General features: G+C 44.3%; 1 protein-coding gene across 2 annotated transcripts in view; it reads left to right on the forward strand.

The window, feature by feature from the left end:
* Nucleotides 1-3,565: 3,565 nt before the first annotated feature.
* Nucleotides 3,566-27,186, forward strand: part of wfdc1 (WAP four-disulfide core domain 1) — an 89,348-nt gene continuing 65,727 nt past the window's right edge. For both annotated transcript variants that reach the window (XM_072279877.1, XM_072279876.1), the window contains exon 1: nucleotides 3,566-3,810. In XM_072279877.1, coding sequence (XP_072135978.1) covers nucleotides 3,691-3,810 — 120 coding nt within the window. In that variant the 5' untranslated portion in view covers nucleotides 3,566-3,690. The remainder of the gene's footprint in view (nucleotides 3,811-27,186) is intronic.

Raw genomic sequence — 27,186 nt, forward strand, 5'->3', positions numbered from 1 at the left:
CCAAGAGGAGAGACCAGGTCGTAAAGACAGCAGTAGGAGGATCAATACGGAAATACTCCCGTGAACTAAATGCACCTTCCCAAGATCAAGATGCCCACAATATCTACCCTTTGTTTGACAGGCAGTGGGGCAAGACAAATGAGTGGCACTCAAAGAGCTAAGTGAAATGATACTTTTGACTGTATTATCTCATTAAGCAATGCCTCAGTCAATTGTATTGCTGAAAACAGACTGAGAATCAGGTTTAATATCATTGGCATATGTTGTGAAATTTGTTGTTATGCAGCAGCTGTACATTGTTAGACATACAATAAATTACAGTAAGAGGTATATACATATTTTAAGTTAAATTACTGAAGCAGTGCAAAAAGAAAAAAAAATGTACTGTGGTAGTGTTCATGAGTTCCATGTACCTGATGGCAGAGGGGAAGAAGCTATTTCTGAATCGCTGAATGTGTGTCTTCAGGCTCCTGCCTAATGCACCGGTAAAAATCAAATCCAGTAATAGTAGCAGTAGTGTGGCCACTTCAGTCGAGTATGATGTTCTCCTATTAGTGGGTCTTCAGGTGGCAGTTGAGGCCAATCCAAAATCCACAGATACTTCTTCTAGGATGTTAATGCAGCATGCCTTACCTGACCTTGTCTAACGTGGGGAGGCTGATGTGAGGGCAATCACAACACAGTCCTTGACAGACCGGGGTTAGCGATGCAATACAGCTGGGCACTTCTCTACTGCCTTTGTGATGTGTCATCATCTTCCACCAGCTCCACTGTGAAGGTCTTGGTTGGATTGCGCTTTGTCTGGAACCTCCCCATTGACCTTACTGCCATGGGTGACCTTACCAGGAGCCAAGTGCAAGATGGCTAAACTCCAGACAGCATCACTCTCAGGAACTCGTAAACCTCTTCACCAGGACGGGGTAACAATCCTCAGAGAAGCAATCCAATAGGAATACCCAACATATTCTATCTCATATATGACCTGTCTATATCCCAACAAGGCTCAGCAATTGTTTTTAAAAGTTTAAAGCAAGAAGTATATTTATTATTAAAGTATGTATATACCATCATACCCTGAGATTCATTTTCCTGCAGATATTCACAGTGGAACAAAGAACCACAATAGAATCAATAAAAAATTATATGCAAAGACTGACAAACAACCAATAGGTTGTGTAGTCAGATCAGAGTTGAGGTGAGTGAAGTTATCCATGCTAGATAACTTTTAAGGATGTAAGCAATACTTTTTGATCTGAAGGTAGAAAAATATTGAATATTAGGCAATGTACTGTACTTTTTATTATTAATACCTTTTTCATAGTAAACTGCATGACTTGTGCTTTAAATTTTATTTTGCTTATTTAACTTTAGAAACAGCAAATTTCAGACCCTAATCCAATGACATTCGGATCTGAAAAGTTGGCAACAGAGGCCTGATTGGAACAACTCTGTAACCACAGCAGCTGGACAAATGCTTTGCAACTTGGAATAACTAAGTTCCCAGTCCATTAGCTACTCCAACATCTACAGTCCTCCAATCAAGTTTGCAGCCACAGCATTTGAGAAAAACCAATGCCATCCAGGACAAGGCAATTATATGTAATTGTACACCCAGTCCTGAATTTCTAACCAGCAATCTGACCATGTGTAGAAAGACACACCATAGGGACTGCTGAAGTTATTTCTTTTTCTATTTGTAAGGTCTGGCCTGCCAGACAAGTCCGATAGCCTTGCTGTTAGAAACACATTGCACCAGCAAAGAAGCAAAATATGATCCTAACTAACGGAAGCTATCCCTTCTGCTGACATCAACTCATTTGGGCTCAACCTATCAAAGATACTCTTTGTTCTACCCAAGTATAATCCACCTTCTCTCCTACTGAAAGCTGAAAACAAGAGATTCTGTCGATGCTGGAAATCCAGAGTAACACACACACACAATGCAGGTCAGGCAGCATCTACAGGAAAGAAATAAAAAGTCGGGTTTTGATGAAGGGCCTCAACCCCAAACAGCGGGTCTTTATTCTTCATAGATACTGCCTGACCTGCTGAGTTCCTCCAACATTTCCTGAAAACTAATCAGTTTTCTCTCTATCCCAGTTCTGATGAAAGATTGGGGTTAGAGGATATCCATTTGCTTTCCTGCTGAAGCTGCCTGACTTCCTGAATGCTTAAGTTAATTTGACAGCATTTCTCAGCCTGCAACTGGGAACTAGCAATGAAAGTGGCGTTTAAACTGTTAGCCGGAAACGATAATCAAATTGCTAACGAACACCTGTCAAAATTATGGTTGACTTTACTTCCTAACGGCTGCCGATAATCACTCTCTAGGTACAACTGTGCGTCGCTCAATGAGTTACAGGTGCGAAGTTTGTCAGGACTCATAAACCAAAACATAAAATCCGAGAAACAAATTTATTCCATTTAAGGAAGTAGAGAGAATAAATATCTTATGAAGAAAACTCTAAAAAGGCAGAGTACTTCAATCAGAAATGCGGGAGTGAATTATTACGCATGAATTATATTCTTCAATTCAGTCTCGATTATCTACAACAGTGAGGTTACCGAACATGACTGACAGCTGAATTATCCAATCAAGTTCAGACTGTCCAGGAGTCGCTTTCTTACTACATGCAGCCATTATATAGATTCATATCCCCCCACCCCAACACACAGTCACTGTTGTACTGCCATTTTCCTCACTTTACACATGTATTCATACAGAAGGAACACCGTAACCTTGGCGGTTGCCCGAGGCACTTAAAGGATACCCACTTACCATCAGCAAACTGGTAAAAGTCTGTTGCGGTAACCTGTTCCTTTTAGTTGTGAAATACCCAGTTCAGCAACTGCTCGATCTCGTTTGTGAGTTTGAAAAAAAGAGATTCGCGGGAGTTACACTTGCAATTTTCAAAGATATTCGGGGATAAACTATTATTAAAATTCACGCTACCAAAGAGTTAGAATTTCACACTGGAGTATCATGAAAATTGAATTCTCTTTACAGATTTATAAATTAAATTCGTCCTTTACAATGAATAAGGCAAATGTATAGTCTGATTGGACAGACCTGCACAGCTCTATTCACTAGATGGTTGACGCCTGCCCATAGCGGCGGCGGTAGCATCTTTTTTTAAATTTAATACTGTTTCAGCATCTGATCTCGTAAATTTTGATAATACTGTATATTTATATCCCCATTCTCCCCCAACGTTAAATTATGTTCTATCCTGCCTGGCATATAAACATTAAATGCTTTAGTTTTTATCTTTCTTAAACTTTCTTATGACTTTGTTAAATCGGTTGTATTATTCCCATGTGGCTGCCGTTTTTATGAATTCAGGTCAGCTGCTTATTTTTAACAGCTGTGGGTGGTGAGGTGGGCTCCGGGCAAGGGCTCCCAGACAGAACAGGGCAAATAATCTGATCGTTCCCGAGCTGTAATCAGCGAGGGAGTTGGTTGGGCGTGTGGACAAGATGCCAGATGTGAACGCGCCTGTCTCAGATTAAAATTATCTGGGTAATATTAGGGTATAGACAGCTGCTGCACGCAGGGGAGGCGTGGATACCTGCTTTCGTCTGTTTCTTTGGCTGCACCCTCTTCCCCAGCAAGACTTTGCGAACCCAACCACAGTACACAACTCTCTCTTATCGCCATTCTAGTCGTGGAGGGGGGTGCGCAAGCAAACGATGGATTACGGCAAAAGTTTCTTGAAAGCACTGGCGGCGGCCCTGTTTTGCTTGCTGACGCTGCGGCCACTGCCCGTGGATACCAGGAGCCTTCGAGTGAAAGTTGGAGACAAACACGACGTGAGTAATTTTTTGTAAGGGAGAAAACGGATTCAGGAAAGAAGGATGATATTAATCCGTAGCACATGCTGCCGACTAGTCAGATGATGGATTTCTGATGCTGATGTTTTAAGGTCATAAACTAACTGTGGGCGCAAACCAGCACACATCCCCTCCACAGGGAGTATAACCACAATAGCAGAAATGTATGTTCCTTACAGACGGGGATCTCTGAATATTTCGTGCGGTGTAGTTACTGGGGGATCTTGCAGGCGGGCTGTATGTGAATCGGTCATTTTAAACGAGATTAAACCACCGCGGGACGCAATGTGTTCCCTTTAGGGAAACTTTTCAGAAAGTTTTTAGAAAGAACGAGATTTTTTTTTAGCAAAATCGCAACGATGAGCTAGGAATTGTTGGGTGGGTGGGTGGGTGGGGGCAAAATAGCGCCCTTGTGCATAAGGCAACACCAGATAAATCCGTGCAGTCTTGTCCGTGGGGTTTCCACTCACTGGGTAGCAATCCGTTCTGGTTAGCACTCGGCATGTTCAGTTACTGGAGCTACCCTAGGAGATAGGCTATAATTCCAGACTAGCTAGCAACACCTACCTTGTAAAGCGGCAGAGGTGGGCTCGGGTACACTTTAAGGCAACTTGCGGAATACGGCAGATCCCCGGAGAATTGCATGCTCGGGGCCAAAGTTGGATCACCACAAGGGGACTTGTGCACTGGAAGTGCTTGTAAACTATACCGAAAACGGGGACTAAGGGAAGATCAATTAAAAAAACCCAAAATGCCGGGGGGAACCCGGCGGGTCAAGGGGTATGAACATTTGACGTTTCGGCGCTTCATCCGTACCATTTAATTTTTGGCTCCAGATGGCAGCGTCTGCAGTCCCTGACATCTCCAGCTAAAAAAGGTGAAGCTATTGGGGTTCGGTCGCACTCCCTGAGGAACTTCGGTTCCCAAGGGATGTGCACACGTCATTCCAACGAGCTTTTTATTTACGACGCCGATAGTACCCGTGGCGTTCAGAGTAATAATTCACCAAGATGTCCATTAGGGTGGGGCTGATTTAATTTTCAATATGAATTTTATGGAGGGATGGGTTAGTAAGTTTGCTGATGACACAAAAGATGGAGGTATCGTGGATAGTGTGGAGGGCTGCCAGAGGTTACAGCGGGAACATCGATAGGATGCAAAACTGGGCTGAGAAGTGGCAGAGGGAGTTCAACCCAGATAAGTGTGAAGTGATTCATTTTGGTAGGTCAAATATGATGGCAGAATATAGTATTAATGGTATGACTCTTGGCAGTGTGGAGGATCAGAAGGATCTTGGGGTCCGAGTCCATAGGACGCTCAAAGCAGCTGCACAGGTTGACTCTGTAATTAAGAAGGTGTACGGTGTATTGGCCTTCATCAATTGTGGAATTGAATTTAGGAGCCGAGAGGTAATGTTGCAGCTATTTACGACCCTGGTCAGACCCCATTTGGCATACTGTGCTCAGTTCTGGTCGCCTCGCTACAGGAAGGATGTGGAAGCCGTAGAAAGGGTGCAGAGGAGATTTACAAGGATGTTGCCTGGATTGGGGAGCATGCCTTATGAAAACAGGTTGAGTGAATTCGGCATTTTCTCCTTGGGGCGATGAAGGGTGAGAGGTGACCTGATAGAGGCGTATAAGATGATGAGAGGCATTGATCGTGTGGATAGTCAGAGGCTTTTTCCCAGGGCTGAAATGGCTGCCACAAGAGGACACAGGTTTAAGGTGCTGGGAAGTAGGTAAAGAGGAGATGTCAGGGGTAAGTTTTTTTACTCATAGAGTGGCGAGTGCGTGGAATGGGCTGCCAGCAATGGGGGTGGAGGTGGATATGATAGGGTCTTTAAAGAGACTTTTGGATAGGTACATGAAGCTTAGAAAAATAGAGAGCTGCATGTAAGCCTAGTAACTTCTAAGGTAAGAACATGTTCAGCACAACTTTGTGGACCGAAGGGCCTGTATTGTGCTGTAGGTTTTCTATGTTTCTAATTATCAGGCCAGATGCTTTGCGAAACACAGCTGCCAATTCATTATACAGTATGAGCCTACTTCGCAGATTAATGACAAAATAGAGTTTATTTTATTGAGACCAGTGCTCCATAATGAACCGCATCTGAGCTATAAGGTCCGCGATGCTTGCTACAAAACACTTGGAGATCGTTGTCACTCACAAGACGTCCAAAGAATGGGAGCCAACCTTTTTAGGGTGTTCTGATGTAGTGGTTGAATTTATCATTAGTTGTGCAATTTGTGTGAATTCCAATTCCGGTAGCAAATTACGATGAGTGAGTAGATGCTCTTCAAAGTCGGAATACTAAAATTTATGAGAAACTGTGCTAATTATGTGATGAAGAGGACATTTTGCTGGGATTATTTAATCATTAACTGTAACATTGGCATTGGTGAGGGACAACCCCATTCTGGACGAGATAACCTGGTTTAATTCCTTCAGTACCTCTCCCGCATTGTCCAGCTGGGTGGGACATGCCCACTGGTATTTACATTTAATGTTCTGTTTTAGCATTATAATGTAGTGTTTAGTGTTCTGGCTTCTTCCCACTTCCTTTCCAGTCCTGATGAAGGGTCCGGGCCAGAAATGTCGACTGCTTTTTTCTCCCCTGTTACACTGGATTTCCCACATCTGCAGAATCTCTTGTGTTAGTGCTTGAATTCCCACCTATTCAGTTACTGTCAGAGGACCACGTGCAATGTCTTCTCTTCCTGCTCCTATGTCATTCCTCCTGTTCGTTTTTGTGGGCTATTAACATCCAACCCTTTGGAATTCCATCATGGTCACCAAACCTCCTCTTCCTCCTCCTATAGGATAGTCCTTAAGACCTACCCCCTAACAGTCTTTGAACAATTTTTGATCACCTGCTCCATTACTCACCACGTGACATGGAGTCAAATACTTTTGAGAAGTGCTATACAATAACAGCTGGCGTTTAAATAATGCCCAAAAAATTGGTTGTTGTTTAAATAGACAGGTAGTGCAGAGCACCCCTGTAGCCATTCCCCTGAATAGTTTACTGTCCTGGATACTGTTGGTGGGCACAACTGACCAGGGTTGAGCCACGGTAGCAGGGCCTCCAGCACTGGTCTGACCCTGTGACGCAGAAGGGTGGGATGGAGAGGGAGAGAGCTGTTGTCACTGGGGACTCTATAGTCAGGGGACCAGACAGGAGATTTTGTGGACGTGAGAAGGTCACCCATGTGGTTTGTTGCCTCCCGGGTGCCAGGCTCCAGGATGTCTCTGACCGGGTGCATGACATCCTGGTACGAGAAGGAAAGCAACCAGAAGTCGTGATACATGTTGGTACCAACGACATAGGCAGGAAGAGGGACGAGGTTCTGAAGTGTGAGTTTCGGGAACTAGGCAGAAGGCTGAAGAACAGGACCTCAAGGGTGGCGTTCTTAGGACTGCTGCCAGTGCTACATGATAGTGATGGTAAGAATTGGAGGAGATGGCAGTTGAATGTGTGGCTGAGCAGTTGGTGCAGGGGGCAGGGTTTTAGATTTTTGGATCATTGGGATTTCTTCTGGGGAAGATGGGACCTGTACAGATTGGATGGGTTGCACCTGAACTCGAGGGGGAGCAATATCCTTGCAGATAGGTTTGCTAGCATGGTTCAGGAGAGTTTAAACTAATTTGCGAGGGGGATGGGACCCGGAGCAATAAAGCAGTGAAAGAAGTGCATGGAGAAAAGCCAGATCTAACATATAGAGAGGCTTTGAGGAAAGAGAAGCAGAATAAAGAGTGTAAAGTTAGTAAGGTAGAAGGGCTGAAGTGTGTGTACCTCAATGCAAGAAGCATCAGGAACAAAGGTGATGAACTGAGAGCTTGGATACATACATGGAATTATGATGTAGTGGCCATTACAGAGACTTGGCTGGCACCAGGGCAGGAATGGATTCTCAATATTCCTGGATTTCAGTGCTTTAAAAGGGATAGAGAGGGGGAAAAAGGGGACGAGGGGTGGTATTACTGGTTAGGGATACTATTACCTACAGAAAGGGTGGGTAATGTAGCAGGATCCTCTTTTGAGAGAGTATGGGTGGAAGTCAGGAACAGGAAGGGAGCAGTTACTCTATTGGGAGTATTCTATAGGCCCCCTGATAGCAGCAGAGATGCTGAGGAGCAGATTGGGAGGCAGATTTTGGAAAAGTGCAAAAAAAAAAGGGTTATTATCATGGGTGACTTTAACTTCCCTAATATTGATTGGCACCTGATTACTTCCAATGGTTTAGACAGGGCAGAGTTTGTAAAGTGTGTCCAGGATGGATTCCTGTCACAGTATGTTGACAGGCTGACTGGGGGAATGCTATACTAGATCTCGTATTAGGTAACGAACAGGGTCAGGTCACAGATCTTTTAGTGGGTGAGCATCTAGGGGACAGTGACCACCGCTCCCTGGCCTTTAGCATTATCAGGGAAAAAGACAATCAGAGAGGACAGGACAATTTTTAATTGGGGAAGGGCAAATTCTGAGGCTATAAGACTAGAACTTGCGGGTGTAGATTGGGATGAGGTTTTGCAGGGAAATGTACAATGGACATGTGGTCAATGTTTAGGGATCTCTTGCGGGATGTTAGGGATAAATTTGTTCCAGTGAAGAAGATAAAGAATGGTAGGGTGAAGGAACCATGGGTGACAAGTGAGGTGGAAGATCTAGTCAGGTGGAAGAAGGCAGCATACATGAGGTTTAGGAAGCAAGGATCAGATGGGTCTATTGAGGAATATAGGGTAGCAAGAAGGGGCTGAGGAGAGCAAGAAGGGGGCATGAGAAGGCATTGGCGAGTAGGGTAAAGGAAAACCCCAAGGCATTCTTCAATTATGTGAAGAACAAAAGGGTGACAGGAGTGAAGGTAGGACCGATTAGAGATAAAGGTGGGAAGATGTGCCTGGAGGCTGTGGAAGTGAGCGAGGTCCTCGTTGAATACTTTTCTTCGGTATTCACCAATGAGAGGGAACTTGATGACAGAGATGACAATATGAGTGAGGTTAATGTTCTCGAGCATGTTGATATTAAGGGAGAGGAGGTGTTGGAGTTGTTAAAATACATTAGGATGGATAAGTCCCTTGGGCCTAACGGGATATTCCCCAGGCTGCTCCACGAGGCAAAGGAAGAGGTTGCTGAGCCTCTGGCTAGGATCTTTATGTCCTCGTTGTCCACAGGAATGGTACCGGAGTATTGGAGGAAGGTGAATGTTGTCCCCTTGTTCAAAATGGTAGCAGAGATAGTCCAGTGAATTATAGACCAATGAGCCTTACATCTGTGGTGAGAAAGCTGTTGGAAAAGATTCTTAGAGATAGGATCTATGGGCATTTAGAGAATCATGGTCTGATCAGGGACAGTCAGCATGGCTTTGTGAAGGGCAGATTGTGTCTAACAAGCCTGATAGAGTTCTTTGAGGAGGTGACCAGGCATATAGATGAGGGTAGTGCAGTGGATGTGATCTACATGAATTTTAGTAAGGCACTTGACAAGGTTCCACATGGTAGACTTATTCAGGAAGTCAGAAGGCATGGGTTCCAGGGAAGTTTGGCCAGGTGGATTCAGAATCGGCTTGCCTGCAGAAAGCAGAGGGTCATGGTGGAGGGAGTACATTCGGATTGGAGGGTTGTGACTAGTGGTGTCCCACAAGGATCGGTTCTGGGTCCTTTTATATTCGTGATTTTTATTAACAACCTGGATGTGTGGGTAGAAGAGTGGGTTGGCAAGTTTGCAGATGACACAAAGGTTGGTGGTGTTGTGGATAGTGTAGTGGATTGTTGACGATTGCAGAGAGACATTGATAGGATGCAGAAGTGGGCTGAGAAGTGGCAGATGGAGTTCAACCTGGAGAAGTGTGAGGTGGTACACTTTGGAAGGACAAACTCCAAGGCAGAGTACAAAGTAAATGGCAGGATACTTGGTAGTGTGGAGGAGCAGAGGGATCTGGGGGTACATGTCCACAGATTCCTGAAAGTTGTTTCACAGGTAGATAGGGTAGTTGGGAAAGCTTATGAGGTGTTGGCTTTCATAAGTCAAGGGATAGAGTTTAAGAGTTGTGAGGTAATGATGCAGCTCTATAAAACTCTGGTTAGGCCACACTTGGAGTACTGTGTCTAGTTCTGGTCACCTCACTACAGGAAGGATGTGGAAGCATTGGAAAGGGTACAGAGGAGATTGGGGCGGGGTTATATGAGAGGCAGGGTTTAAGGGTCGGCACAACATTGTGGGCCGAAAGGCCTGTACTGTGCTGTACTATTCCATGTTCTATGTTCTGTAATCGTGGTACAAGTGGATCTAATTTTGGCGATGATACTGAATTGAGCTGAAAAGCAAATTGTGCAGAAGATATGGAGAGTCTGCAGAGAGATAAAGATAGGTTTAGTGAATGGGCAAGGGTCTGGCAGATGGAATACAGTGTTGGTAAATGCAAGGTCATCCACTTTGGAAGGAAAAGTGAAAGAGCAGATTATTATTTAAATAGTAAACATTTTCTGCATGCTGCTGTGCAGAGGGACTTGGGAGTGCTTGCGCATGGATCACACAAGGTTGGTTTGCAGGTGCAGCAGGCTATCAAGAAGGGAAATGGAATGTTGGCCTTCATTGCTAGAGGGATTGAATTTAAGAGCAGAGGGGTAATGCTGCAACTGTACAGGGTATTGGTGAGACCACACGTGGAGAACTTCACACAATTCTGGTCTCCTTATTTGGGGAAGGATACATAGCTTTGGAGGTGTTTCAGAGGAGGTTCACCAGGTTGATTCCAGAGATGAGGGGATTAGACTATATGGAGAGTTGGAGTTGCCTGGGACTGTACTCACTGGAATTCAGAAGAATGGGAGGAGATCTTATAGGAACATATAAATTTATGAAATGGATAGATAAGATAGAGGCAGGGAAGTTGTTCCACTGGTAAGTGAGACTAGAACTAGGAGACATAGCCTGAAGATTCAGGGGAGTAGATCTGGGATGGAGATGAGGAGGAACTGCTTTTCCCAGACAGTGGTGAATCTGTGGAATTCTCTGCCCAATGAAGTAGTGGAGGCTACCTCAGTAAATATATTTAAGACAAGGTTGGTTAGATTTTTGCATAGTAGGGGAATTGAGGGTTAAGGCTGATTTATACTTCTGCATCAACTTGACGCCGTAGGTATGGCATCGCTGCGAACCCTACACAGTGTCTATGCGGATCCCTATGCCATAGCCTGATGCACTCCTCTCCCAAAATGTAACTGCACGTCACAGCAACACAGACTGCAAGAACTGCGATTGGTCCGCTTGGTAGCATGCATTTCCTCCTACGCTGCAATAGCTTCCCATTGGCTGACTGAAGGGCAGGGAAGGAATTCTGGCTGCAATGCTTTCCATAAAGCTTTACGGACCTGCATAATTATGGAGGATACATTTCGCTTTTACAAAAAAAGACACTCGCTTTAAACTTGTTTACCCTGAGGAAGACTACCATGACCACGAAGACTTGCATGGGCAGGTGTGTGCGCATGCTCAACGTGCCTGAATTGCAATGTGACGCAGACACACCAGTGCAGAAGTATTAATGCTTACAACGTGTGTAGGCCACTTGCGTAGGTTACGGCGTCGAGTTGACGCACGAGTATAAATCAGCCTTTATGGGGAAAAGGCAGGTAGGCGGAGATGAGTCCATGGCCAAATCAGCCATGATCTTATTGACTAGCAGAGTAGGGTGGATTGGCCAGATGTTCTACTCCTGCTCCTATCTCTTACGTTCTTATGTCCTCGCCTGTCCAGCAGAAGAAAGCTAATTCCATCATGTGGCGTGAATTTTCAGTTGAACTACTAACAACAGACGACTCTTCTGTTCCTTATATAGGATGACTAATTGCTCAGATCAAACAACAAAATAAGATTTATTTTTGAGGATGCAAGTCAGTGCCTCAAAGAAATATAAAATGTAATATCATTGCAAGCACTTATGCACAGTTTTTGAGTCGGTTAATACTGAGATGGCCTTAAAAACCTTGGCAGCTGCTGTTGTCAATTCAATGCTTCTTCACTAATAGAATTAAACTCTTTGTGGGGATGCTGGCTGGACATATTGAACAGGTTGTGTGGTATTTAAAAATATAGACTGGCAGTCTTGGTCCTCTTCACTGAAGATTTTAATGTCTTACTGCTGAGGAAGGATAACTCACATTATTGAAGAATCTCATCCATTGCCAACTTATACCGGAAAGTCTTGGGTAGTATCTCAGGCAGTTTTTAATGTGTGATGAGAGTGGCCAAGACTTCTGACAGTGGCTTTTCAAAAACTGGGCTAATAGGAGTTCATGGACAATGTTTGTTGTTTTGACAAAGACTCAGAAGACCCCCTCAGACTGGAGGTCCTGAAGGTGACATTGAGGTTACTAATTTATCAACACCACCAACTATGAATGGCAGCAGCAAAAATACTTCCATGTTAAAAAATGGAGGGAACTGCAAATATATTACTAAATCATGCAGGAATTACTTTGAGTGTGGATAAAGAAAATATTTCTGCGGATGGCATAAGTAAGGAATTTCTATGAGATAGTAATAGAAACAAAATAAGGCTATTTATTCCCTTGTGCCTTTCAATGAGATCTTAGATGATTTTCACCTTCGCTGCACTTTCCTGCACTTGTATAATCATTGATTTCCTCAAAACCTAAAAATATCTTTATTTTGTTCTGTCTTTTTAGTTGGTCTTCATTCAACAACAGTATATTACACCCAACGTTATGTTTTCTAATTTAATAACCTCTTGTCAAAAGCCTTTAAAAGTCCAAATGCATGGCTTCAATTCATTTATCTTTGTCTATTTTCTAAATTACAGTATTAAAAACATCTGAATGATTTGTCAAAACTGATTTCCCTTTCATAAATTGACTGTGGAATTGTATCATTCATTGCCAGATGTCCTGTTGTCATTTCTCTCTTATTAGATTCCACTGTTTCCCTTCCAGATGTTAGACTAATTAGTTCATGATTCAATTTCCTCTCTCCTTCCTTCTTAAATAGTGAAGTTTTAATTGCTACCTTTCAACCTGTGTGAACTGATCTAGAATCTATAGATTTGTGAAATATGGCAGCTAGTGCATCCACAATCATCACAGCTACCATATCCAAGACCATCAGGTGCAGATAAATAGCTCCCAACTACTAACATTTTACTGAAGTTTATGTCTTTGATTCTATCCCTCTGTCATTTCCAAGACACTTTCGGTGCTTTTTTCCCTTAAAAGCAGACACAAATTATTTGTTTAATCTCTTGCCATAAGTCCTGATGAAGGATTTTGATCTGAAATATTGACTGTTTATTCCCCTCCATTGATGCTGCCTGACTTGCTGAGTTCCTCCAACATTTTATGTGTGTTACTCAGGATTTCAAGCAATCTGCAAAATCTGTTTACTTATTTGCAGCTGTAATTTTTCCTGTTTCAGGCTGTGAGGGATCCACATTAACCTTTATTAATCTTTTCCTTTTTATCTGTCTACAAAATCTCCTGCAAAATTTAGTGCTTCTCATTTGCCAATGCTTTTCCTTTCCTTATCAATATTTTATCTGCCTTAGCTAAATCCTGAAAATTTCCTAGTCCTCAGACTTTTTTTTGGCTAAGTTTTAGCTTTATCCTTTGATCTAATAATATCTTTTACTTTTAATGGTCACAGCTAGCTTACTTTTCACATTGGATATTTTTGTCTTAAAGGGATATATATATTACGAGACAGGAAACGTGGTGGGTGAGGGCTTGGAATAATAAACCACAACACTTCTTGATTAGCCCTGTGATCAAATAAAGGACTTGACCCTGTCTCCTGTTTGGAATCACCACACGGTTTCTGTGTTTTCTTCCACCCCACCCCACCCCCCACCCCTTGAATTGGATGGTAAGATGAGCACCTATCACTTTGGCTTTCCTGAATCTTGAATCTGGCAAGGTAGACTAAATGATAACTTGACATTAGGTAGTATAATTAGGTAGCGTAACCTGAGTTTCATGTAGACGATCCTAAAAGCCCGCAACAACTGTTGAATCGGAGGCTGGAGCTGTGCCAAATATAGATGATTTTGTTAGCTTTTTTTAAACATCACTGCATTTAAAACCTCTGACAACTTAACTAGATGATGTAGTATTTGTAAAAATAATCAAAAACCTGGTACGAGTGATTATAAATAATTAAACCATTAAGCTAAACTAAAATTATTTTGAAAAATAGTTTGCCGCCTTCGCCTCAAAATCCCCACTGGAGGTCCCATTTTGTGGTTCAGATCAGAGGACTGATTCCACTACATAATGCTGGAAAATCCCAGCAAGACTGCACTTTGCGAGTAGAGAATAGTAAAAGATAAAACAACATTTGTCCTTCATTGTACCCTGGTCCTCTGCACTGAAAATCAAGAAAAAAAATATCATGACCTGTATCACTAATAATAAACTTAAACACAAGATTCTTCAAGCAACGCACATAAAAGTTGCTGGTGAACACAGCAGGCCAGGCACCCGGCATCTCTAGGAAGAGGTACAGTTGACGTTTCGGGCCGAGACCCTTCGTCAGGACTAACTGAAAGAAGAGATAGTAAGAGGTTTGAAAGTGGGAGGGGGAGGGGGAGATCCAAAATGATAGGAGAAAACAGGAGGGGGAGGGATGGAGCCAAGAGCTGGACAGTTGATTGGCAAAAGGGATATGAGAGGATCATGGGACTGGAGGCCCAGGGAGAAAGGAAGGGGGAGGGGTGAAGCCCAGAGGATGGGCAAAGAGTATAGTGAGAGAGACAGAGGGAGAAAAAGGAGAGAGAGAAAAAGAATCTTCATATGCTGGAAATCCAGCGAAACACACACTAAATGATCGAGGGACTCAGCAGGTCAGATAGCATTTAAGGAAACATTTTGGGCCGAGACCTTCACCTGGAGTGAAAAGGAAGGGTGAAGTAGCCAGAATTATAATGTAGGGGTAACCGATAGGTACAATCTTGTACAAGCTGGAAGATGATAGGTGAAGTTAGGTCGGTAGGGAAGGAGATGATGTGAGCAGCTGGGAAGTAATAGGTGGAAAAGGTGAAGGGCTGGAGAAGATGGAATCTGATAGAGGAGAGTGGACTATGGGAGAAAGAGAAGGAGGAGGAGCACCGGGGGATGTGACAGGCAGTTGAGGAGAAGAGAAGCAGTAAGGGGGGGGTGCAGAGCGGGGAACTGAAAAAGAAGGAGAAATTAGAAGTTTTAGAAATCGATGTTCATGCCATCAGGTTGGAAGCAACCTGGAGAGAATATGAGGTGTTGCTCCTCCAACCTGTGGCCTCATCATGGCAATAGACAAGGCCATGGACTGACATGTCAATGGGGATTGGAATTACAACAGTTGGTCACTGGGATATCCTGCTGTTTGTGGATGGAGTGAAAGTGCTCGACAATGCTGTTCCCCAACCTATCTTGGTCCCACCAATGCTCAACAGGCCGCATCGGGAGCGCTGGATACAGAAGACAACCCCAAAAGATTCACAGGTGAAGTGTTGCCTCACCTGGAGGGACTGCTTTGGGAGGCGATGAATGGGTAGGTGTAGCACTTCTCTCACTAACAGGGATATGTACCAGGAGGAAAATCAGTGGAGAGGGTCAAATGGGTAAGAGAATCATGGAGGGAGCGAAGAGTGTATGGCAGGGGGGAGGTAACAATGTGGTTGGTGGTAGGGTCCCATTAAAAATGCTCAACAGGATTCAGCTTCTCACTCTTACCCCATTTGCCCCACCAACCTGGCTTCACCTATCACCTTATAGCTTGTACTCCTTCCCCTCCCTCTTCAGTTCTGGTGAAGGGTCTCAGCCAGAAGTGTCAACTGTTTATTCATTTCCATAGATGCTGTCTGACCTGCTGAGATCCTCCAACAGTTTGTGTGTCTATCATAAATCTGATTCTGATTGGAAGGTCCCACAATTATGGCCATTAAAAAAGGGTGTCTGTGGTTTGCACTCTGAAACAGCAACAAAGCTTAACAAGTATCACCCTTTTTGATTACAAAATTGCACTTCATTTTCTATGTTAAGGATGTTCTGGAATTGAGGATGAAATAATGAGCACACTTAAAGTGGAGTTTCCAAGACTAATAGTTAAAGTTTTTTTATTGTAAACTGCAAATTACCAAATACCCATGAGATGGAATTGAATCCATATCAAAAAGGAGAGATGCTGAATTACAGAGTTAAGTGATTGAGTAATAAAGATCAAAGCATAGAGTCTTTAGAGGTGTACAGGAAGGATGTGGAAGCATTGGAAAGGGTACAGAGGAGATTTACCAGAATGCTGCCTGGTTTAGAGAGTATGCATTATGATCAGAGATTAAGGGAGCTAGGGCTTTACTCTTCGGAGAGAAGGAGGATGAGAGGAGACATGATAGAGGTGTACAATATATTAAGAGGAATTGATAGAGTGGATAGCCAGCGCCTCTTCCCCAGGGCACCACTGCTCGATACAAGAGGACATGGCTTTAAGGTAAGGGGTGGGAAGTTCAAGGGGGATATTAGAGGAAGGTGTTTTTCTCAGAGAGTGGTTGATGTGTGGAATGCACTGTCTGAGTCAGTGGAGGCAGATATACTGGTGAAATAGTATAGACAGATATATGGAGGAATTTAAGTTGGGGGGGGATATGGGAGGCAGGGTTTAAGGGTCGGCACAACATTGTGTGCCGAAAGGCCTGTACTGTGCTGTACTATTCCATGTTCTGTGTTCTGTAATCATGGTACAGGTGTATCTAATTTTGGCAATGATACTAAATTGAGCTGAAAAGCAAATTGTGCAGAAGATATGGAGAGTCTGCAGAGAGATAAAGATAGGTTAAGTGAATGGGCAAGGGACTGGCAGATGGAATACAATGCTGGTAAATGCGAGGTCATCCACTTTGGAAGGGAAAGTGAAAGAGCAGATTGCTATTTAAATAGTAAACATTTGCTGCATGCTGCGGTGTAGAGGGACTTGGGAGTGCTTGCGCATGGATCACAAAAGGTTGGTTTGCAGGTGCAGCAGGCTATCAAGAAGGGAAATGGAATGTTGGCCTTCATTGCTAGAGGGATTGAATTTAAGAGCAGAGGGGTAATGCTGCAACTGTACAGGATATTGGTGAGGCTACACGTGGAGAACTTCACACAATTCTGGTCTCCTTATTTGGGGAAGGATACATAGCTTTGGAGGTGTTTCAGAGGAGGTTCACCAGGTTGATTCCAGAGATGAGGGGATTAGACTATATGGAGAGTTGGAGTTGCCTGGGACTGTACTCACTGGAATTCAGAAGAATGGGAGGAGATCTTATAGGAACATATAAATTTATGAAAGGGACAGATAAGATAGAGGCATGGAAGTTGTTCCACTGGGAGGTGAGACTAGAACTAGAGGACATAGCCTCAAGATTCAGGGGAGTAGATTTGGGATGGAGATGAGGAGGAACTGCTTTTCCCAGAGGGCGGTGACTCTGTGGAATTCTCTGCCCAATGAAGTAGTGGAGGCTACCTCAGTAAATATATTTAAGACAAGGTTGGTTAGATTTTTGCATAGTAGGGGAATTGAGGGTTAAGGCTGATTTATACTTCTGCATCAACTCGACGCCGTGGGCATGGCGTCGCCGCGAACCCTACGCAATGTCTTCGCGAATCCCTATGCCATAGCCTGACGTGCAGCTCTCCCAAAATGTAACTACGCGTCACGGCAACACAGACTGCAACAACTGTGATTGGTCCGCTTGGTAGCATTGCATTTCCTCCTACGCTGCAATAGCTTCCCATTGGCCGACTGAAGGGCAGGGAAAGAACCCTGGCTGCAATGCTTTCCATAAAGCTTTACAGACCTGTGAAATTATGGAGGATGCGTCTTGCTTTTACGAAAAAAGACGCTCGCTTTAAACTTGTTTACCTCGAGAAAGACTACCATGACCATGAAGCCTTGCGCGGGCAAGTGTGTGTGCATGCACAATGTGCCCGAATTGCAGTGTAACGCAGACACACCAACGCATAAGTGTAAGTGCTCACAACATGCGTAGGCCACTTGCGTAGGTTACGGTGTCGACTTGACGCACAAGTATAAATCAGCCTTTATGGGGGAAAAGGCAGGTAGGCGGAGACGAGTCCATGGCCAGATCAGCCATGATCTTATTGTCACCCCCAGCTCTGAATCCAGCTCAGACTGAGATCCCGACACTCTCCAAACCGGAACCGCTCCTACTGCTGCTGCATCCTACCACCCACCTTATTCCCCCACTACCCTCTTTCCACCCAGTGACTCCCAAACTTCCCTCTACCCTTCACCGCCCCTCCATTCCTCTGATTCCTCATCCTTCCCTAACCCCGCTCTCCCTGAACATCCCAACCCCCCTCTCCCTCCTGATACCTCCCACTCTTCACCATCCTCCGACCCCAGCCCCAACCCCAACTCTTGTCGTGTCTTCACCATCCCCTCTGACCTTCCCCTTTCTGAGGCAGAACGTTCTGTCCTTAGCAAGGACCTCACTTTTGTCCCCCTCCGTCCACACCTCAGTGAGTTCTGTGCCTGCCATGACACTGAACTCTTCTTCCGTCGCCTACGTCTCCGAGCCTACTTCTTTGGCAAGGATTCCCCTCCCGCTACAGATGACCCCTTCTCTTGTCTTGAACCCTCCGCCTCCTCCTGGACACCCTGCCCAGGCCTTCTACCTACACTCGATCTTTTCATCTCCAACTGTTGCCGAGACATCAACTGTCTCAACTTCACCACTCCTTGCTCCTGTTCCAACCACACTCCCTCTGAACGCACTGCCCTCCACTCTCTCCGCACTAATCCAAACCTCACCATCAAACCTGCTGACAAAGGTGCGGTAGTAGTCTGGCGGACAGACCTCTACCTCACTAAGGCAAAACGGCAGCTCTCTGACACCTCCTCTTACTTACCACTGGAACAGGACCCCACCAAAAAACATTAAGCCATTGTCTCCCGCACCATCACCGCCCTTATCAACTCCGGAGACCTTCCATCCTCAGCCGCTAAACTCATTTTCCCACACCCCGTACCGCTGGGTTTTGCCTCCTCCCAAAGATACACAAGCCTGACTGTCCCGGTAGACCCATAGTTTCTGCCAGCTCCTGTCCCACCGAACTTGTATCTGCCTACCTGGGCTCCATTTTGTCACCCATAGTTCAGTCCCTCCCCACCTACATCCGGGATACATCCCATGCCCTCCACCTCTTCAATAACTTCCAATTCCCCGGTCCCAACTGCTACATTTTTACTATGGATGTCCAATCCTTATACACCTCCATTCCCCATCAAGAAGGCCTCAAAGCCCTCTGCTACTTCCTGGATAATAGACCTCACCAGTTCCCCACCACCACTACCCTCCTCCAGTTGGCGGAACTGGTTCTCACACTTAATAACTTTTGGCTCTTCCCACTTTCTTCAGAGTAAGGGTGTAGCTATGGGAACTCGCATGGGACCCAGCTACGCCTGCCTCTTCGTTGGTTATGTGGAACAGTCTGTGCTCCAGACCTATTCTGGTACTGCTCCCCAACTTTTCCTTCGGTACATTGACGACTACATTGGTGCTGCTTCCTGCACCCATGCTGAGCTCGTCAATTTCATCGACTTTACTTCAGACTTCCACCCAGCCCTCAAACTCACTTGGTCTATCTCGGACACTTCTCTACCCTTTCTCTCCCCTTTCTCGATGTCTCGGTCTCCATCTCTGGAGACAGACTGTCCACTGATATCTTCTACAAGCCCACTGACTCTCATAACTACCTGAACTATACCTCTTCCTACCCCACCACATGCAAAAATGCCATTCCCTGTTCCCAGTTCCTCCGCTTCCGCCGCATCTGCTCCCAGGATGAGGCTTTCTGTTCCAGGACATCTCAAATGTCCTCTTTCATTAAGGATCGTGGTTTCCCTTCTACCGTCATCAATGATGTCCTCACCTGCATCTCCTCCATTTCCTGCACTTCGGCCCTCACCCCATCCTCCCGCAACCACAACAGGGACAGAGTTCCCCTTGTCCTTACTTACCACCCCACCAGCCTCCGGATCCAGCACATTATCCTCCGCAACTTCTGCCACCTTCAACAGGACCCCACCACTAAGCACATCTTTCCCTCTCTACCCCTCTCCGCTTTCCGCAGGGATCGGTCCCGCCATGACTCCCTTATCCACACGTCCATCCCCACTGATCTCCCACCCGGCACTTATCCCTGTAAGCGTAAGTGCTACAGCTGTCCCTACACCTCATCTCTTGCAGCCATTCAGGGCACCAAACAGTCCTTCCAGGTGAGACAACACTTCTGTTGGGGCCATCTATTGCATCCGGTGCAGCCTGCTCTACATTGGTGAAACCCGACGCAGATTGGGGGACCGCTTCGTCGAGCACCTCCGCTCCATCCGTCACAACAGACAGGATCTCCCGGTAGCCACCCACTTCAACTCTGCTTCCCACTCCCATTCAGTTATGTCCATACCTGGCCTCCTCTACTGCCATGATGAGGCTAAACTCAGGTTGGAGGAGCAACACCTCATATACTGTCTAGGTAGTCTCCAGCCCCTTGGTATGATCATAGAATTCTCCAACTTCTGGTAATTTCCTCCCCCTCCCGTTCTCTATCCCTATTTCACTATACCCCCTCCCCCGGCTCCCTCATGGTTCCACCTCCTTCTACTACCCATTGTTTTCAGGGCAATGACGTCAATGCTTCCCCTCCCCCACCCCTTTGTCTTTCAAATTACTTGTCTTTCAACTGAAGCTACAAGCATTCTTCAACTCCTAACCCATCTTTCATTCTTCAGTCCTGACGAAGGGTTCCGGCCCGAAGCGTTGACTCATCGTTTCTGACTGATGCTGCCCGACCTGCTGAGTTCATCCAGTGTACTGAAAGTGTATCTTATTGACTAGCAGAGTAGGGTGGAGTGGCCAGATGGCGAACTCCTGCTCCTATCTCTTATGTTCTCGCCTGTCCAGCAGAAGAAAGCTAATTCCGTCATGTGTGAATTTTCAGTTGAACAACTAACAACAGACGACTCTTCTGTTCTTCATATAGGATGACAAATTGCTCACATCAAAGAACAAAATAAGATTTATTTTTGAGGAAGCAACTCAGTGCCTCAAAGAAATATAAAATGTAATATCATTGCAAGCACTTATGCACAGTTTTTGAGTCGGTTAACACCGAGATGGCCTTAAAAACCTTGGCAGCTGCTGTTGTCAATTCAATGCTTCTTTGCTAATAGACTTAAACTCTTTGTGGGGATGCTGGCTGGACATATTGAACAGGTTGTGTGGTATTTAAAAATATAGACTGGCAGTCTTGGCCCTCTTCAGTGAAGATTTTAATGTCTTACTGCTGAGGAAGGATAACTCACATTATTGAAGAATCTCATCCATTGCCAACTTATACCGGAAAGTCTTGGGTAGTATCTCAGGCAGTTTTTAATGTGTGATGAGAGTGGCCGAGACTTCTGACAGTGGCTTTTCAAAAACTGGGCTAATAGGAGTTCATGGACAATGTTTGTTGTTTTGACAAAGACTCAGAAGACCCCCTCAGAATGGAGGTCCTGAAGGTGACATTGAGGTTACTAATTTATCAACACCACCAACTATGAATGGCAGCAGCAAAAATACTTCCATGTTAAAAAATGGAGAGAACTCCAAATATATTACTAAATCATGCAGGAATTACTTTGAATGTGGATAAAGAAAATATTTCTGCTGATGGCATAAGCGAGGAATTTCTATGAGATAGTAATAGAAACAAAATAAGGCTATTTATTCCCTTGTGCCTTTCAATGAGATCTTAGATGATTTTCACCTTCGCTGCACTTTCCTGCACTTGTATAATCATTGATTTCCTCAATCTAAAAATATCTTGTTCTGTCTTTTTAGTTGGTCTTCAGTCAACAACAGTATATTACACCCAACATTATGTTTTCTAATTTAATAACCTTGTCAAAAGCCTTTGAAAGTCCAAATGCATGGCTTCAATTCATTTATCTTTGTCTATTTTCTAAATTACAGTATTAAAAACATCTGAATGATTTGTCAAAACTGATTTCCCTTTCATAAATTGACTCTGCGGAATTGTATCATTCATTGCCAGATGTCCTGTTGTCATTTCTCTCTTATTAGATTCCACTGTTTCCCTTCCAGATGTTAGACTAATTAGTTCATGATTCAATTTCCTCTCTCCTTCCTTCTTAAATAGTGAAGTTTTAATTGCTACCTTTCAACCTGTGTGAACTGATCTAGAATCTATAGATTTGTGAAATATGGCAGCTAGTGCATCCACAATCATCACAGCTACCATATCCAAGACCATCAGGTGCAGATAAATAGCTCCCCATTACTAACATTTTACTGAAGTTTATGTCTTTGATTCTATCGCTCTGTCATTTCCAAGACACTTTCGGTGCTTTTTTCCCTTAAAAGCAGACACAAATTATTTGTTTAATCTCTTGCTATAAGTCCTGATGAAGGATTTTGATCTGAAATATTGACTGTTTATTCCCCTCCATTGATGCTGCCTGACTTGCTGAGTTCCTCCAGCATTTTATGTGTGTTACTCAGGATTTCAAGCAATCTGCAAAATCTGTTTACTTTCTCTGCGTTTTCCTTATTTGCAGCTGTAATTTTTCCTGTTTCAGGCTGTGAGGGATCTACATTAACCTTTATTAATCTTTTCCTTTGAATCTATCTACAACATCTCTTGCAAAATTTAGTGCTTCTCATTTGCCAATGTTTTTCCTTTCCTTATCAATATTTTATCTGCCTTAGCTAAATCCTGAAAATTTCCTAGTCCTCAGACTTTTTTTTTGGCTAAGTTTTAGCTTTATCCTTTGATCTAATAATATCTTTTACTTTTAATGGTCACAGCTAGCTTACTTTTCACATTGGATATTTTTGTCTTAAAGGGATATATATATTACGAGACAGGAAACGTGTGGTGGGTGAGGGCTTGGAATAATAAACCACAACACTTCTTGATTAGCCCTGTGATCAAATAAAGGACTTGACCCTGTCTCCTGTTTGGAATCACCACACGGTTTCTGTGTTTTCTTCCACCACCACCCCCACCCCCCCACCCCTTGAATTGGATGGTAAGATGAGCACCTATCACTTTGGCTTTCCTGAATCTTGAATCTGGCAAGGTAGACTAAATGATAACTTGACATTAGGTAGTATAATTAGGTAGCGTAACCTGAGTTACATGTAGACGATCCTAAAAGCCTGCAACAGCTGTTGAATCCGAGGCTGGAGCTGTGCCAAATATAGATGATTTTGTTAGTTTTTAAACATCACTACATTTAAAACCTCTGACAACTTAACTAGATAATGTAGTATTTTTAAAAATAATCAAAAACCTGGTATGAGTGATTATAAATAATTAAACCATTAAGCTAAACTAAAATTATTTTGAAAAATAGTTTGCCTTCCTCTTTGCCTCAAAATCCCCACTGGAGGTCCCATTTTGTGGTTCAGATCAGAGGACTGATTCCACTACATAATGCTGGAAAATCCCAGCAAGACTGCACTTTGCGAGTAGAGAATAGTAAAAGATAAAACAACATTTGTCCTTCATTGTACCCTGGTCCTCTGCACTGAAAATCAAGAAAAAATATCTTGACCTGTATGACTGATAATAAACTTAAACACAAGATTCTTCAAGCAACACACATAAAAGTTGCTGGTGAATGCAGCAGGCCAGGCAGCATCTCTAGGAAGAGGTACAGTCGACGTTTCGGGTTGAGACCCTTTGTCAGGACTAACTGAAAGAAGAGCTAGTAAGAGATTTGAAAGTGGGAGGGGGAGGGGGAGATCCAAAATGATAGGAGAAGACAGGAGGGGGAGGGATGTAGCCAAGAGCTGGACAGTTGATTGGCAAAAGGGATATGAGAGGATCATGGGATGGGAGGCCTAGGGAGAAGGAAAGGGGGAGGGGTGAAGCCCAGAGGATGGGCAAGGAGTATAGTCAGAGGGAGAAAAAGGACAGAGAGAAAGATTCTTCATATGCTGGAAATCCAGAGAAACACACACTAAATGATGGAGGGACTCAGCAGGTCAGATAGCACTTAAGGAAACGTTTTGGGCCGAGACCTTCACTGAGAGTGAAAAGGAAGGGTGAAGTAGCCAGAATTGTAATGTAGGGGTAACCGATAGGTACAATCTTGTACAAGCTGGAAGATGATAGGTGAAGTTAGGTCGGTAGGGAAGGAGATGATGTGAGCAGCTGGGAAGTAATAGGTGGAAAAGGTGAAGGGCTGGAGAAGATGGAATCTGATAGAGGAGAGTGGACTATGGGAGAAAGAGAAGGAGGAGGAGCACCGGGGGATGTGACAGGCAGTTGAGGAGAAGAGAAGCAGTAAGGGGGGGGTGCAGAGCGGGGAACTGAAAAAGAAGGAGAAATTAGAAGTTTTAGAAATCGATGTTCATGCCATCAGGTTGGAAGCAACCTGGAGAGAATATGAGGTGTTGCTCCTCCAACCTGTGGCCTCATCATGGCAATAGACAAGGCCATGGACTGACATGTCAATGGGGATTGGAATTACAACAGTTGGTCACTGGGATATCCTGCTGTTTGTGGATGGAGTGAAAGTGCTCGACAATGCTGTTCCCCAACCTATCTTGGTCCCACCAATGCTCAACAGGCCGCATCGGGAGCGCTGGATACAGAAGACAACCCCAAAAGATTCACAGGTGAAGTGTTGCCTCACCTGGAGGGACTGCTTTGGGAGGCGATGAATGGGTAGGTGTAGCACTTCTCTCACTAACAGGGATATGTACCAGGAGGAAAATCAGTGGAGAGGGTCAAATGGGTAAGAGAATCATGGAGGGAGCGAAGAGTGTATGGCAGGGGGGAGGTAACAATGTGGTTGGTGGTAGGGTCCCATTAAAAATGCTCAACAGGATTCAGCTTCTCACTCTTACCCCATTTGCCCCACCAACCTGGCTTCACCTATCACCTTATAGCTTGTACTCCTTCCCCTCCCTCTTCAGTTCTGGTGAAGGGTCTCAGCCAGAAGTGTCAACTGTTTATTCATTTCCATAGATGCTGTCTGACCTGCTGAGATCCTCCAACAGTTTGTGTGTCTATCATAAATCTGATTCTGATTGGAAGGTCCCACAATTATGGCCATTAAAAAAGGGTGTCTGTGGTTTGCACTCTGAAACAGCAACAAAGCTTAACAAGTATCACCCTTTTTGATTACAAAATTGCACTTCATTTTCTATGTTAAGGATGTTCTGGAATTGAGGATGAAATAATGAGCACACTTAAAGTGGAGTTTCCAAGACTAATAGTTAAAGTTTTTTTATTGTAAACTGCAAATTACCAAATACCCATGAGATGGAATTGAATCCATATCAAAAAGGAGAGATGCTGAATTACAGAGTTAAGTGATTGAGTAATAAAGATCAAAGCATAGAGTCTTTAGAGGTGTACAGGAAGGATGTGGAAGCATTGGAAAGGGTACAGAGGAGATTTACCAGAATGCTGCCTGGTTTAGAGAGTATGCATTATGATCAGAGATTAAGGGAGCTAGGGCTTTACTCTTCGGAGAGAAGGAGGATGAGAGGAGACATGATAGAGGTGTACAATATATTAAGAGGAATTGATAGAGTGGATAGCCAGCGCCTCTTCCCCAGGGCACCACTGCTCGATACAAGAGGACATGGCTTTAAGGTAAGGGGTGGGAAGTTCAAGGGGGATATTAGAGGAAGGTGTTTTTCTCAGAGAGTGGTTGATGTGTGGAATGCACTGTCTGAGTCAGTGGAGGCAGATATACTGGTGAAATAGTATAGACAGATATATGGAGGAATTTAAGTTGGGGGGGGATATGGGAGGCAGGGTTTAAGGGTCGGCACAACATTGTGTGCCGAAAGGCCTGTACTGTGCTGTACTATTCCATGTTCTGTGTTCTGTAATCATGGTACAGGTGTATCTAATTTTGGCAATGATACTAAATTGAGCTGAAAAGCAAATTGTGCAGAAGATATGGAGAGTCTGCAGAGAGATAAAGATAGGTTAAGTGAATGGGCAAGGGACTGGCAGATGGAATACAATGCTGGTAAATGCGAGGTCATCCACTTTGGAAGGGAAAGTGAAAGAGCAGATTGCTATTTAAATAGTAAACATTTGCTGCATGCTGCGGTGTAGAGGGACTTGGGAGTGCTTGCGCATGGATCACAAAAGGTTGGTTTGCAGGTGCAGCAGGCTATCAAGAAGGGAAATGGAATGTTGGCCTTCATTGCTAGAGGGATTGAATTTAAGAGCAGAGGGGTAATGCTGCAACTGTACAGGATATTGGTGAGGCTACACGTGGAGAACTTCACACAATTCTGGTCTCCTTATTTGGGGAAGGATACATAGCTTTGGAGGTGTTTCAGAGGAGGTTCACCAGGTTGATTCCAGAGATGAGGGGATTAGACTATATGGAGAGTTGGAGTTGCCTGGGACTGTACTCACTGGAATTCAGAAGAATGGGAGGAGATCTTATAGGAACATATAAATTTATGAAAGGGACAGATAAGATAGAGGCATGGAAGTTGTTCCACTGGGAGGTGAGACTAGAACTAGAGGACATAGCCTCAAGATTCAGGGGAGTAGATTTGGGATGGAGATGAGGAGGAACTGCTTTTCCCAGAGGGCGGTGACTCTGTGGAATTCTCTGCCCAATGAAGTAGTGGAGGCTACCTCAGTAAATATATTTAAGACAAGGTTGGTTAGATTTTTGCATAGTAGGGGAATTGAGGGTTAAGGCTGATTTATACTTCTGCATCAACTCGACGCCGTGGGCATGGCGTCGCCGCGAACCCTACGCAATGTCTTCGCGAATCCCTATGCCATAGCCTGACGTGCAGCTCTCCCAAAATGTAACTACGCGTCACGGCAACACAGACTGCAACAACTGTGATTGGTCCGCTTGGTAGCATTGCATTTCCTCCTACGCTGCAATAGCTTCCCATTGGCCGACTGAAGGGCAGGGAAAGAACCCTGGCTGCAATGCTTTCCATAAAGCTTTACAGACCTGTGAAATTATGGAGGATGCGTCTTGCTTTTACGAAAAAAGACGCTCGCTTTAAACTTGTTTACCTCGAGAAAGACTACCATGACCATGAAGCCTTGCGCGGGCAAGTGTGTGTGCATGCACAATGTGCCCGAATTGCAGTGTAACGCAGACACACCAACGCATAAGTGTAAGTGCTCACAACATGCGTAGGCCACTTGCGTAGGTTACGGTGTCGACTTGACGCACAAGTATAAATCAGCCTTTATGGGGGAAAAGGCAGGTAGGCGGAGACGAGTCCATGGCCAGATCAGCCATGATCTTATTGTCACCCCCAGCTCTGAATCCAGCTCAGACTGAGATCCCGA

This window comes from Mobula birostris, chromosome 15 (genome assembly GCF_030028105.1).
Source record: "Mobula birostris isolate sMobBir1 chromosome 15, sMobBir1.hap1, whole genome shotgun sequence".
In the NCBI taxonomy this organism is placed as follows: Eukaryota; Metazoa; Chordata; class Chondrichthyes; order Myliobatiformes; family Myliobatidae; genus Mobula; species Mobula birostris.